We start from the raw sequence: 15,431 nt of genomic DNA on the forward strand, positions 1-15,431 counted from the left end.
TATACCTGTCAACAATGAGACACCCATAATGAATCTAACAATCTTAAAATATTATAGCTCAGTCTTTCAAATGTGCTCCTAAGAGCGGAGTGAATGTGCCCGTTTTGAGCATCCGCGTTCATCATAAATACACATGTATGTGCGTCCTCTGTACACACTTGAAATATCGTCAGAGGCTTTCAAACAACCCCGACTGCATACTGCATGAACGCGCATGCATATGTAAAATTTAGTCTCCCATAAAACTGATGGATAATACTGTCAAATCTATTATTTTAACTTTTATGGGCCAGCTTCCCACTATGTAGTCTCTGACTGGCTCAACACACCAAAATACAAGATAGGGTTAAGAAAATCTCGCATGAAAATAACCGCAAGTCCCTGATGAAAAACTCACATGAATGTTCAACAGTACGCGCTCTACTCCATTTCATTTTACCACCAAAAGCGTAGCTGTACTGAGAATCCCACTAGAGCTACTGCACTTGCAGCATTTCAGGGTCAGGGCACTGTCAAGTGTCAACTAGCACCATTGCGACCTCGTAAGTTATAAACCCTGGATCATGGAATGGAGAAGAAAAGCTCAAAAGCTAACAGTTCTAAGGCTTAACCGATTTTGTAAACCTATGTATAACTACAACAGAAGGGTCAGGATTGCAGGATAGCCAGAGAGGAAGATGGTAAGCATGACTCGACTAAATCCATGGAGATATCCATGTACTTGCAGAAGGACATCACCCAATATAACGCCTTTGGTGCCTGCAAAAAATGTGATCACAGATGAAGCGTAAAGTATGGGCGAAATAAAACTGGAATTCTACCAAAAAGTGAAAAACAGGAATGTACTGTGTAAAGTATGGGGGAAATAAAACTGGAACTCAGTTAGGGCTTGAGTTGCAAAGTGAGCACTACTAGCATTGGAATGAAATTAGTTTCTAGGTATAAAAGCAATAGATGTGTCTGACGTGCTGTGCATATGGTACTAATTAAATACTCCCTCCGTCCCACAATATAAGGGATTTTAAGTTTATGATTGCAACGTTTGACCACTCGTCTTATTCAATTTTTTTTTGCAAATATAAAAAATGAAAAGTTGTGCTTAAAGTACTGTAGATAATAAAGTAAGTCAAATAAAATAAATAATAATTTCAAAAAATTTTGAATAAGACGAGTGGTCAAACGTTGCAAGTAAAAACTCAAAATCCCTTATATTATGGGACGGAGGGAGTAGATGAAAAACAGAAAGCACTAATTATAGACGGAATGACCAAAACTATATAACAAGTTAAACCTCAGAGGAATGAGCAGATCCCTTGTTTGTAACAGGTGTGGGATTAAATGCTGCTTCTGCCATCCGTATATATTGAATCATAAACTGAAACCAGACAGATTATAATCACTGCTGAGCACGTGTAAGAACAGACAAAGATAGCAACATAACAGTACCTCAATATACTGGGTTATATGGGAAGGACCAAACTGCTGCAGAAGTGTACCAAGCCCTATGACCTGGCAGACATACAAAATATGTAAATGTGTAACAGCAAAATGAATTCTATATTCCAGCTACAAGGTACTAGAGAGCTGTATACCAGAGCAGAGAAATCAGCTACAGATTTCTTTAGTGGATTGGTCAAATTGCCCAAGTGAATGTCAAGAACATATTTTGGTAACTGCATTAGAATCAAAAGAGAGTTTGCATGAGTTTATTGAAGATTGGAACTATGGTTCGTAATTTTTCCCTACTTGTTTGTAAATAAACCTGCGATATGGAAAAGATGCACAGCAATCTGGTCAAGAACATTGGAGGCTCTTCAGAAATATAGATAGCCTGAAGAGGTGAAAGTAAGCCGCAAAAGTTCTGCTGATCCTTTATATTGTTAAGGAAGAGTCTGACATTGTGATCCTCGGCCCCTGTCTGAGTGCACAATCACAGAGTCATATTACTGAATCAGAACACAGCTGTAGAAAATAATGTCACAAGTGGATTATTGTTGAAGCTGACCTCAAACCTCCCATTCTGCAAACAAACTGAAGATGACAAAATGTCCACAGCCGAGCTTATAGTGTTTGCTCTGACCTACCAGAAATATCACAGTTATGGTTTAGATTAAAAGGGAGATGAGATTATGACAATGGAGCAGAGGAAATATCATAGATCCAGAAATCAAGTAATGGAAGTGAACGTTTCTTGACTGGTTGGCAAAGATATCAAGCAGCACATAGATAAAAAAAGTGAATCCTGATTCAGAACAAGGAAGAAAAACAATGTACCCGGTGGTCGCCATATCGGCCTAAACTGGCAAATAAAATATCAATGTGAAAAGTTACAAATTTGAACTTTAATTTTTTATTTTAAAATATTAAGAAAGCGATTGTTGGTATATCTGTATTTTCTTTTATCTGAATTGTGTATTGGTCATATAACAAAGCTCACCCTAAGGCTTTCCTAGATGATGATTTCATATTATCTCACTTTGTTGCCACGCTTTGCTGTTGATTCTGAAGAGTGTATATGATTTTTTATTCCATATTTGTTGATTGAATATTTGTTACTAATAAAGCAATGATGTATAGTTTTTTTTATGTAAAGCAATGATGTATAGTTGGCAGCGGACCATTAATGGTTGGCAGCTGAATAGGTGCCAGCACAGGTCCCAAATTTATGATGATTCTATTTGTCACAAATAACTCTAACTTACTATTTGGGTACATCAGAAGAAGTTTCATAAGAAATAGCTGTGGTACAATAAAAGGTTGGCCTTCATTACCTTGCATGCTGATCTCAATTTAAAGGACACGAGATTTCGAACCAATTGCAGCTGTCCGATTGTTGCTAATTTCTCAACCAGTGGTCCCCATGATGAATGCAACATCTTCACCTATGTAGAAGGAAGAAGGCACTGTAAATTAGTATGGCGGCACATTCAGGTATGCATTGATGTTCACAAAGTGTTCTTCATTGCACTGGTTATTCAACAGACTTCACATTGTGCTAAACCTATGACAATTTACACACATGAGTTCTCACCAAATTAGTTCTGTAAAAATACAATAAATTGGCAACCCTTTTGTATTTTTACTCAACAAACCCTATGATAAGCAAGCAAATAAAATTGCAAGAGCCACGCATCCTTCAAGTCTTTAACCATATCAATTTCTAAAAGTCCCAAAGGTATTTGGTCTACAACTAAGACTCTGTAATGCACCATAAGAAACATAAATGTATTTGGTCTTGAAACAAGAAAATCTGATAAAAGAACAAGCCTTTTGTATTGGCAATAGTAAACATAATAATATAACTAGGAAGTTTACAGGTTCATTACAATAAACTTACTCTAATATAGACATGAGTGCATGGAATCAAGGAAAAAGAGGATTATATCATGTGCATAGGGGACTAAAAAACCTGTAAGCACTAGCAATAAAGGAAAGCAGATGCATATTTCTGCTATACAGCTTCTGGCTAATCAAAATTTTGATAAACATGGAACATATACCATTTCCTTATATGATGACCAACCCATCAGAGGAATGGACATGGGAGGCCCCAGTAGATCATCCAGCTTATTCAATTCCTCTCGACATTTAACATCAACCTAAAGCCAAAAGAGGCAATCTCATTATGAATGAGTGAACGACGATATAATATTCATAATAAAATAAGATGGAAACAACAGCATATAGAAGAATATTCAACATCTGTAAATGTTTCATGTTGCTGCCACTAAAAGTGCTAAAACATACCAATGTATGTAAATCTTTCATTGCATGCTCCACACTCTGCTTTACTAGTACATGTATTAAGGAATCCAAGCAAGCTAATCCAACTTGTCCCACACTGAAGAAAAGTACATTTGCATATCAGGAGCCATAACAAAAGAATCTAGTATGCCAAAACATGTGAGTAGAAAAAATTTTTGAACAAATGAAGACCGTTGCTGATATCCAGAATAAAGAAGCGCACAATGCAATGTGAAAACAGAATTCTGCTTTGTATGAGTTCCTAAGCAGAAGTTTACTTATAGTTCCATACTTCCATGTTTCACTCAGCTGATAGGATCAGAAGTTACCATGATTCCAGCAAATGAAAGAAGCGCATACCAAGCAATTCATTTCCTCCTGCATCAAACCTGGAGCCAAATACCATAAGTCAACAGGCAAATCACATAATAAAGAACAGATGGTGAAACCAATGGTAGGAACATGTGGATTTTTACATAGTTAAACAGATGATCGATGCTAAGTTCATACTCTCATAGCCGTGGCAAAGGTGTTTAGAAATAGGGTAAAAGAAAGCAGTGCGAAGTTAGTTCAGTGAGCATCAGTATTCCATCATCATGTCCAGCAAAATGTATACTAAACTAGGAGCAATTTTAGATGGAATACATTTGGCTTCTAGTTTAGTATACATTTTGTAATTTGCCCATCATCATCATTTAGACAATTACTAAAAATTGGGCAGGTTATGTAATTTGCCCATCATCATCATTTTGATTGTCTATCTAGCTTGAAAGTTATATAACACAATTACATAACCTGCCAAATTTTAGATGGCAAATTAGTTTCTGCTTGTAACTTGCGAGCATCTCAAGCAGCATTGTCAAAAATAAAACTAACCTAAGAACAATTGTTTATTGTAGTTCATGTTTTGCATTTCCTTTTTGCATGTTTGGTTCAAGGACTCAAAAGTTGCAGCACTAACATGAAGGTTTTATGTGCACTCTGTCCATACAGGTTGAAGATGGTCAGTCAATTTCAGTAGGATGCCTTAAGTTGATGGATTAAAATTTATTTCTGGCAAACTAAGGAATAACACTGCAGTAAGACATTTCAGCAAAGCACAGTTGATGAGTTGTTTGAAAACCATCAGCTCTGGTGAAAAGTTGCCTGATGTGCATAGAACAAGGGGATCCTGACAAGAATCCATGAGTACTAGCTTCAATCCATAGGCATCACAACACCCTATGCTAAATAGACTGGTCAAATCAGGCCTAAAATATGATAGATTCAAGAAGCACAAACATTATGCATTAACTAGATAATCTGAATTGGTCCATCAGAGGTGAATTATCAAACCATGATATCACAGTTATATTTTCTGCCTACATCCTAGTGACTGACTAATAAGAAAAATATGAACACTCCATTTATAAGAGCAGGCACAACTTAATTACCCAAAGTCACTAGATTGTGACCCACACAAATTTATCAAACATGTCTTTGACGCTCCAATGCAATGCTAGAAGCCAACTTAGAGCCTAAAGCCATAATAGTATTATAGAGCAGTTTTGGGGATCTCTAAGAGTTTCAAAATCATACTTTGCATATGCTTAAACATTGAACGGACAATTATTTGTTTTGCCAATCAAATAATTACTTTTTGTTTAAACAAAAGCCAATCACTTTTTGTTTTACCCTAAAAACAATTATTTCACGTGAATCAATAAGCACCCAAGCCTTTGGTGGTTTACTATGCTAGTCAGTATGGTCGGAAAATGCTTTTGTTGTGTAGAGTAATTGCAGAAATAGTACATCAAGGAAGAAAATGCTTACCAACCCATCATAGCCTCTATAAACATGGAGCGCGATGGATCCGTTAAATGAACTATATATTGCAGCAGGTGACCTGTGATATGACAGAAAAAATGAATTCTGAAAGATTTGTTGTGCTTTGTTAAAACCAGTGGTTCGTTTTTAGCTGATTAAATTTTGGACTGAGTCCAGCCAGAAATTTGTATGCATTGCAGACATTTGGCTAAGTGGCTAGGCATTTGACAAAGAATAGGCCAGAAAATCAAAAGTTTACCCTAAAACATAAGACTATTGATTACTGACAGTCCAATACATTTATGACAAATGACAAATCTATGTTGTTCAGTGAAACCTGAATATCCTTGCGCAAATGTTGAGCCATGAAGAGATTTCTTTGCTTGAGCAATTATTTTATTTTATTTTATTATTATTATTATTATTATTATTATTATTATTATTATTATTATTATTATTATTATTATTATTATTATTATTTTGGTGGGGGGGGGGTAGATTCCCTGGGTCCAAAAAATAGTCATAAGTTAATCAAAGAGCTAGTCCGTAACCACTTTCCAGATCCATGGGTGGACAATTCAAGTCTAAGGGTATTTCTATTATTTCCCTCTGCTGAATACACCTTGGAGATACCAGAGTGATATGTTGTTAAGCTGCTTATCAATGCAGGGGAGATATGTGAAAACGAAGGGAATAGAGGATAAATCAGTAAATTGACATGCACAACTTATTTTGCACGCTGCAATTACTAGGAGCTCGCTGCTCTAAGGTGTATTAATCTAAAATATTACCAAAAAAAGTGCCCGGATTGGACATATGATTCGATGGTTTCACCATATTAGTGGATGGTTGCATGCATCCCATAAACTCTAAGACCTCCTGTTGTAGACAGAAAAGGTAAAGAAGTATGACTAATCTGAATGGTAACGGAAATAGTAAGGGTAATCGGGGAGATACTCGCATACCCTTTTAGCACATTCTTCTAGCACAGCAGTCAATGTTTCTTCCCAGATTGAACACCCGTCAATGTGCAGTATGTGCTACAATGATGCATGAAACAAAAATAAAGATCAGTTTCAGTAGCTCATGAACTATTAAGGACAAAATGCATGAAACTATATGAATGCACACTAAAGATTCCCGACACTAATTAGCTCTCAGCTCAATAAGAACCTCATAACTTACTAAACAACCACATATCGAATATGGATTGTGAGTCTTTCTTAGTCAAACTAAGCTGTGTTCTATGGCCAACTTTGTGCTGATAAAGGCAAATATGCATCAATATCTTAACATACTAGAAGAAACCATTAGATATGTGTTATTTTCAAGGGAACATGTGTTTTTTAAGCACAAATACTGGTGGAAATGCCCATATTCATTGTCAACTAAAAGGAATGGGATACTTGGCAAGGCCCTCTTTATAACAATGTATGTAAAGTTGACCATGCCTGGTAACTCTTTAGTTACTTGGGTCCTGGCCATAGCCAAACCAAAAACACACCAACTTGTGCAGCTAGATTCCAAAAAGAATGAACACATATTGATTTCAAAAATCAGCAAATATTGTTACTGACCCAATCTATGGCTAACCAGGAGAACATATATCATATTCATATGCACACAAGTTCTCACGTGTACACACCGTGCACACCAATTAACAAATGTCACCGTAAAATCTAGAAAAAATAGTACATGTACATTCATTAGTATTACATCTACGTGTAAAGTCCCACCTTCAAATTCATCCTACATAGAGAGTAACATAAAACACAAAATTCTATGGATTTATAGCCTTAAGACTGCCAGTTTTTTTTTCGTTACAGCTAAAATATAATGAATTTGAGGTTAAGATTTTACATGTAGGTGTAATACTATTGAAAGTATATGCACAATATTTTCTAGATTTTTCAGTGACATTTGTTAGTTGGTATGCACAGAGTGTGCACGCGAAACTTGTGTGCACAAGATATGTTCCCGCTAACCATGAGCACTGAAAGCCTAAGTCATTGATCACCCTACTTTCATCAGGAGGCAAATCATTAGGCTGGTACATACAAAATAAATTCTCACTTATGGGTGTTCATCTGACTATTCGGTACATCAGCTCCATTCATAGAAACTTCAAACACGTTCTTTTACACCTTAAATAAGAAAACTAATGCCGAGTCACCTCTTCTAATTAATTGACTTACATGGTTGTATTAACTGAAGACTGGTGTATACTAATGGATATTTCTAAAAGCAAAGAAAGAAAAATGTAAGATTCACTAAAAATACCTGTAGGAATTCCATTCTCTGCATCTGTGAAAGCATATAATTTGACAATGACATGAGATTGCCTTCTATATCACCTGCTCAGAAGTGTAAAACACACAGAATCACATATTAATCCAGTTACTCCATTGATTTTTTTTTTTGAAAAGAAAAACAGCTCCAAATACAAATAGTTCTGAATGTAGTTCTTAAAGGATGGCATATATAATCATCGTCAGCATAGTTGTTGAGAAAATGTACAGAATCAACAGTTTCTTCTACAATTATACCACATCTTTTTTGCAATGAAGTATAAGATTACAAAGTTGTATTTATGATTAACGTAAAGTTGAATATTTTTTTCACTACAACTCTAGAAGTGTGTGCACCAATGCTAACAACAATACTTAAACAAAAAATATAATCACATAGGCCCAGAGAGTAAAATGTTAGTTCAGTGTATTTTGATTCCATACCATAAATGAGCAATGATAAGGCTTTCAGCTTGCCTTGTAGTTGGCTTACTAACTCCTTTTTTATCATTTGCTTAAGCCATCCACCTAAATTCTTCATACAAAATAGGATGTAAAAAAGCATGATTGAAAGGGAAGAACTATGTCAGAGAGTTGAACCAAATCTACGAGCAAAGATAAGCACACACCAGATCTATAAGGCCATCAAAGTTCTTTGACATGTTCAAAAGGCCCTGCATTATCATAAGATATCACAATATTTACATGTTACTGAACCAAGCAATTACAGAATATATCATTATCGAGTTATATCCCAATTCCCAAGTTTGATACCTCCAAGCCAATCAAAAAGAAATTCAACCAGATTTGCTTAGATAAAAAAATGTCTACTGAATACAAAGAGCTATAGCCTTATAGGTAGTCTCTTTACTTAAATTATCCAGCTTCTTAGATTGTTCTTCTTTGGTTAGGCTAGTAAAAGATTATATGGTGGCAAATAATGCACATATTAATAAGTTCCGACGAATCCTTGGAAAAGAAACAATAGGTACCTCTGAAACAATGCATAGTTTGGCAGCCTGCTGTGCTTGGCATAGTTGTTGATCCAACTGTGAAAAGTAGAGAACATAAGAAACAAAATAACAACGAAGTAAAGAACCTTACTCTATCTTTGAATAGGGGCGACATATGTCAAGAAAAACATATTTCATATTTTCTTACTTCTTAGGTCTGTATGCGTGGAGCTAAAATGACATCTCAGTAAGACAACAGGTAACGTCATGAAATTTCAGCAACTATCCCTAATGTTTCATCTGAGCCCAGAGATCTAATATTTTTAATAACCAATGTCATTTCCAAAAATAAAAGTCACCCAGTATTGGATCCAGGGGATATTTAGATGCTGAATTTTGCAGTGGCTCATGTTTCATGAGAAAAATGAGACCAGTTCCCACCACCTTGGCACAGTTTCCTTTTTCTTTTTTTTTTCTATAAAACCCAGCCAACCAGCCAAAACAAGTGTGTCTATCTTCCATTTCTAATAGTATGTTGAAAAGTTATCTTTTTATCCGTGATATGAAGAAACTTTTTTTTTTACAAAAAAGGGGGTTTATCCATGATATAAAGTAAATCAAAACATAAGTAATATATTGCACAGAGCACTTACTTAGGATATGCAGGAAACAATAATGATCCTATCAAGCATGTACCAAGTATTCAAATATCTAAACACAAGCAAAATTGGTGTTTATGTTTCTCAATCAACCACAAGTTTCTTAGCAAAGGTAAATGAATAGATATATTTAGGGGGAATAAAGGGCAGCACTTGATCACACGGTGTTCAATGAAAATAATATTTGAAATCATAATAGTGCATCCATTTTCTCATGTGCAATAGCTTTGAACCTTTAAAATACCAAAAGAAATTGATAGAATAAGGTAAAATTATAATGCAAACACCTGCATGAGATCTTCCAATGTTTCCTTGTTGATGCGATTTATTAGATGAGTGGACTGTTCAGCATTGATGTAATCCACATCAATAGAAATTTTAAGCAATATAGCCTGCGCATTTTGAAAGAAAATGAATGTACATGAGACCACCAAACGATTCTTATTGAGGCAATTCTGTAGACTAATGGAGCATAAACTGCTAAGAAAGATATAAAGTAAAGGATAATAAGAGCATCATTGTCTACCAAAATCAATATATTCCCAAATAAAACCCTAGCATGTATTACACGTTACCAAGTGAGCACCTTACTATGATAGCACTATCATAATATCATGTTTGGCTAGAAATAAACAGACGGAAGCACCTTAATCCAGAAACTCACCGGGATAATATCTAGAACTGCAAATATTTTAGCTGCATACTTTGAAGCATAGTAGGTTGAGACATACTGAAGATCTGGACTGTCAAGTTTTGACAATTGAAATTCAGAAGTAAGATCTACATATTCCATAAGTATGAGTTCAACACATCAACATATATGATAAATTGATACGGAGAGTATTTATACAACGAAGGAAAAGGAATTTCTCTAATTATAGCAACTCGTGCCGAAACAAACTCACCAAAAAAGGGGGTTATCAATTCATGTAACTCACAAGTCACAACTTTGTTACTAAATAATAATGTAGTGAAATATCTAAACCATGCAATAAACTCATGCAACAATTGAAATGAGGATACTTTAATACATCCAGAACACTATCTTTCCCTTAAATGGAACAACAAAGAAATGACTTCCAGTATGTTTACTGAATGCATTCAACATGGCACAATATACAACAATATGTCATACATTGTGATCTTAGAAGCAATAGTTTGTTTACCAATTCTTTCAAAACATAGTTTGTTTACCAAAGTTGAGAGCTTGTTATTACCAGTCATAAAAACATAACTAATAATAACATAGAGAAGAATCTGGAACACCATGCTAGCATTAACAGCACTTCCTATTAAATGACTAGATCAGGAGAGAAACCTTTCATACTGCTTGATCCTCTGCAGCGGTGCATCCAACCATGATTGAAATTTAAGAAACATCGTATGCAAAAATAAAGACTCTGATGGATCTTGACTGATCTTCTTCTTAAGAAGTTCCTCAAAATAAGTAAGATAACCCCATGCATACTTACCATCAGTAATCTGAGAGAGAGAAGCATATGGTTATTGTTGACGGCTAAGCTTAAAAGGACAGCAATTTTGTAATATCCCAACATTCCAATTTTGGAGAAGTAACTCACCAATGCTGAGCATATTAGCAACATGATAAATACAATTGTTTCATAGAATGGACACAGATCTCAGATACAACTCTTACCACTGAGAAAACACTTATGGACTCTTGGTTTAGGTTTAGAACTTTTATCATATCATGAAGATTCTTCTGTATTTTGGAGAAGCCATGCTTTATCTGTATATTCTCTTTGATCTGCATTATTTAGTCAGAAAAAACTAATAAATATGGATATCTGAAAAGCATATTCAAAAGAAAAAATATTAGTGGGCATGCCAAGTCTCCCATTGCATGCACAGTTCTATCACTACTCAAAAGCCAAGATGTATTACTATTAGCTCCCAAAGTGCCATCCCATAAGTTTCAACAATTCAGGGCAGTATCCTCATTTTCTGCATTAACTTTTTTCCCAGAATCTAAACAATATTTTGGTCAACACAAAATCAAGGAACGGCCAATTCTAGTTAAAATAAGAAGCAAGTCCAGGTCACACATGGAATTGCCCTTTTTGTTGTCTTGTGAACTTAGCAACCATGGTGGACTGGTGGTATGCCATCATTTACAGAACCCCATTTCTTGCTGCCTAGGTCCTAACACCTATGCACCATCTCCATCTACAGCACGACTCTTCCTAGTCACCACAAACCGCAACTCCACATCCACCCACACACCACAATTAATCATCGTGTTATCTAGTTCGAAGACATGACAATGGTATGGGTCAGTTCTATCAAAATTGTGCTCATTAATGTTAAAGAGGATGAGAAGCTTCTTACTTGGTGAAGTAGCTCAATATCTTTTAGCGTAGATAGCACACGATGAATTATCCTGCCGGAGTTTCCAATTGTGGCATAATCCAGGGAGCTAACCTGTTAGTCGCAAATATAGATATATCTACAGGATTAAAAAACTCCAGTATAGAAACCACTAGTACTCACATACAAAATTGTCAGAAGCTTCCATGACTACAAATAAAAGAGAGAAATATGAAAATTTGAACAGCAATTGACCTCTGATGACAGGTGCTCCAACCAGTCTTTGATGCTCTTGTTTTTTAATTTGCATGACGCAGCCTATAGTCAAAAGAATAAGAAGAAGAAAACACCTAAGGCAGGCATTCACATTTTAGGATAAGCCTCATAGAATGATATCCATGAATAGTTGCAAGAGTTAACTTTCAAGAACTAAGAGTAAAATATGCAGTAGAAAACTATCAAACTGCAAAAAGTGCACGAGTGTTATTTTTATACCCATCGAAGCAATTCGGCAGTGCTAGCTGCATGTTAAATGTCTGGCAACATGAACCAGAGCATTATAGATTGTTACAGCCAGATTATAGAAGGTAAATGACTAAATGGAACTCTTTTTGTGGGGGCTTTAGAGTGGATGAAATATATTTTGGCCAACGTATTTTCAACCAATGTGGAAATTAAGCAGGTGCAAATGAAGAGAATATTGTGTAGATGAAAACATATGAACAAGTCTCAACAGGAAATTATCAACTGGATAAAACATTGGAATTTTCCAAGACAAAAAGTGAAAGGTGGCACTCTTCTTTTTAATGTCTCTAGCAAGACTATGTTGGAAGTTCAGAACGTACCCAAGTCCCAAGATAGTTCTGAGACAGGTCCTTCATACATTCCAAAGCATCATGCCTCTTCTCATACCACATACTTTTTCTGGTTTTCAATAGTTCAGCATGCAGTTCCTTCACCTCAAACTCAAGCTGTATATACAGAAGAAAACAAATAAGGCAACAAATACTGGACTACGACTAAGATAATACAGAACACTTCTTCCAAAAAAAAAGATAATACACACATTTCAAGTATTCAGATAGGAAACTTTACTTTAGCAGTCTTCATCAGGAGCTGTAACAGCTTCCCTTCGTCAGCATGTTGTGATGACCCTAAACAGATCACTAGGTCCCTTGCCTTCTTATCATTTGTCTAGGAAGTTATATGTTACAAATGTGAGACGGCAGAAACACAGGCCTAATTCTGATCCAGTATCTTATGGAAGTAATGCTTAATGATTATCTAATAGGAAATGGTTGTCTACTCCGAGGACCTACATAGGGGATTACCATGCGGTGAAGCAAAAGCCAACGCAGTGTGCAATTGCACTCTCTGATGATAGAAAGAAGATTCAGAGAATTATCCAGAACATATTCCTTGTTTACCGCATGCATATGACTATCCAGGTCAGCTAGAAGAGAAGATACCTGAGACCAAATAAGGTGTGTAAATCAAAATGAAGAGTTATAAAATAGGAAGCTTCAATCATAAAACAGAACAGAGGAAAGTCCAAAGTTCAGTTTTTGTTACAATCAATAAGTAGGAATAGAAGCACATCACTGAGCTAAACTGGAAAATTAGAAAAATGAAAAGGGCAATTCTTCAAAATTGTTAAAACCAAAAAGGTTTTGCTACACTGACCTTTGTATAGTGGTATAGACTGCGATCACGTACGAAGGTGGGAGAAAGGCAAGAAACTAATGATGATTTCGCTTCTTTGAATGCATCCCATGAGACAAGTAAATCTACCGAGAAATGCAAGAAGATGGGAACCACCCAGTTGTCCTTAAAGAAGCGATCAACAATCTCCCGCATAGCCAAACCGTTGTGTAGAAGGTCACGAGAATAAAATAACAACACATACATGTGTCCACCTTGCAATGAGAGAGCGGTTGTCCGGTGCTGCGGATCAGGGTAGAACCGGACATTGTTGTAAACATCACCATTTCTCAAGCAAGTTATGACAGCATCCACAATGAGCTCAGGAAACTGAAACCTCCTAAGCAGATCCTCAGGCTTCTGTACAGAGATGATTTCCACAGTATGCAACGATGAACCGGAGGCACCAGGCGAAGGAGGTGTAGTCACGTGCCGACGACAGAGCTTGCATATGCGCTCCACATTAGGGAAGCTGAAGCAACGCTCGTGCCGCAGATACGCCACCAGAAGTCTCTCACGCAGCAATCCGCTAATCCTGTGCTCCATTAGCAAAGCCATACACCCAAACAAAGTCATCGATTCTGTAAGCAATTGGCAAGCCCAGTTACTCTCCAGTACACCATCCAATGTGCAATGCACATACAGCCCTTCCTACGGAACAAAATCAGTACCAATTATTTATCCCAATGGCTTCAATTAACAAGTTCTATCGTGTGGTGCTACGAGTCCACAGCAACGATGAAGCTGTTCCCCAAATCGGGCCTAACCTGCAGGTCGTTGAGGTAGCTGCACAGCTCGTCGTGGTAAGCGACGGCGGCATCCAGCAAGGCGAAGAACCTCCGCATGTAGGAGCCGCAGGACTCGCGGAGCTCGTCTTCCAGGGCCTCCAGCTCCATGTTCCCCTCGATCCTCGCCTCGAATTCGCCCGGGGAGTCGAAGTATCTGCGCGAGCGAAAGCGAAAATCTCGGTTAAAAAAATCGTTCACCGCCTGAGAATACGGTAGAATGGAAGGTGAGGACACTTGCAGCTGCAGAATTTTTCACCGCGTCGAAGAATGAGAGAGGAAGAGAGAGAGAGAGAGATGACCGGAAGTCGAAGAGGACGGGGTGGAAGCGGCGGTCGGCGAACTGCGACGGGGCGCGGTCGGAGAGGAGGAGGAGCTCGGCGATGAGGGCCTCCGCGCGGGCGCAGAAGGCGAGGAGCTCCGGGAAGTCGCCGGCGGCGACGGCGGCGGCGGCGGCCGGCCGGCTGGGCCCCGCCTCCGCCATGTTTGGGTGATTGGGTCAGTTCGGTACTTCGGTCGGTTGGGGAGGAGAAGCCGCGGCCCCAGCCGAGAGACAAATCAGCCAAGTAAGCTTGAACGCGTAATGCAACCATTACGTAATCGTGCTTCGAAGGCGTACTTTTAAAAGAAATAAAGTGAATTTCACAAAATAGCACGTAAATCTCAAAACTAGGAAAAACCCGAGCGTTGCTGTGAGATTTTAGTATGATAACGATAAATAAAAATAATGTGTAAGATAGTTAAACAATATAAACTTACGTAAGTTGATATGGTTTATGATGATTTAAATTTAAATAGTATATAGATGATTCAAATGTAAAAGTAAGATGATGCAATTTTATGAGAGAAAAAAGGGAGTGAAATAGTTTGGACCATAGATTAATTATCTAAGGCTAAAAATAATTGATGTGATATGATTTAATGGGAGAAAAGAGAAATAACACTTAATAAGTGAACATGAACCATATAGGTATATATCATATTACCATAAATGATGAAGATATATATTGAAATATTGTGTGAATTATGTGGAATGATGATTTGACATGCTTACATTTTAAAACTCTAAAAATTATTAAATTATAAAATTATAGATAATATAACATGCTTGCATGATGTTTAAATGTAATAATTGTTAGTGGATGATGACGTGGCATTTTATTAATG

At 36.9% G+C, this 15,431-nt stretch overlaps 1 protein-coding gene across 3 annotated transcripts; it reads right to left on the bottom strand.

Moving 5' to 3' along the window:
* Positions 1-246: 246 nt before the first annotated feature.
* Positions 247-14,800, bottom strand: LOC4335713 (uncharacterized). Of its 3 annotated transcripts, none has more exons than XR_010740765.1 (29): positions 14,567-14,800; positions 14,247-14,421; positions 13,462-14,130; positions 13,110-13,247; positions 12,874-12,972; positions 12,624-12,749; positions 12,034-12,096; positions 11,800-11,892; positions 11,108-11,218; positions 10,769-10,932; positions 10,115-10,193; positions 9,738-9,842; positions 8,831-8,887; positions 8,468-8,512; positions 8,283-8,373; positions 7,831-7,904; positions 6,516-6,590; positions 6,342-6,429; positions 5,557-5,629; positions 4,074-4,133; positions 3,748-3,841; positions 3,501-3,599; positions 2,772-2,882; positions 2,006-2,075; positions 1,763-1,918; positions 1,593-1,673; positions 1,447-1,509; positions 1,292-1,375; positions 247-759 (listed from the first exon to the last, which is right to left on the bottom strand). XR_010740765.1 is itself a non-coding variant. In XM_015780210.3 (29 exons), exons 1-29 carry the CDS (start codon positions 14,746-14,748, stop codon positions 649-651), a joined length of 3,441 nt encoding a protein of 1,146 aa, XP_015635696.1. In that variant the 5' UTR covers positions 14,749-14,800; the 3' UTR covers positions 247-648. The 3 variants fall into 3 exon arrangements, 2 of the variants coding, with proteins under 2 accessions (XP_015635696.1, XP_066165644.1); XM_015780210.3 differs by having other exon boundaries at positions 2,006-2,080; XM_066309547.1 differs by lacking the exon at positions 1,292-1,375 and having other exon boundaries at positions 2,006-2,080.
* Positions 14,801-15,431: the final 631 nt, after the last annotated feature.

The sequence above is a fragment of the Oryza sativa genome, chromosome 4 (genome assembly GCF_034140825.1).
Source record: "Oryza sativa Japonica Group chromosome 4, ASM3414082v1".
Lineage (NCBI taxonomy): Eukaryota > Viridiplantae > Streptophyta > Magnoliopsida > Poales > Poaceae > Oryza > Oryza sativa.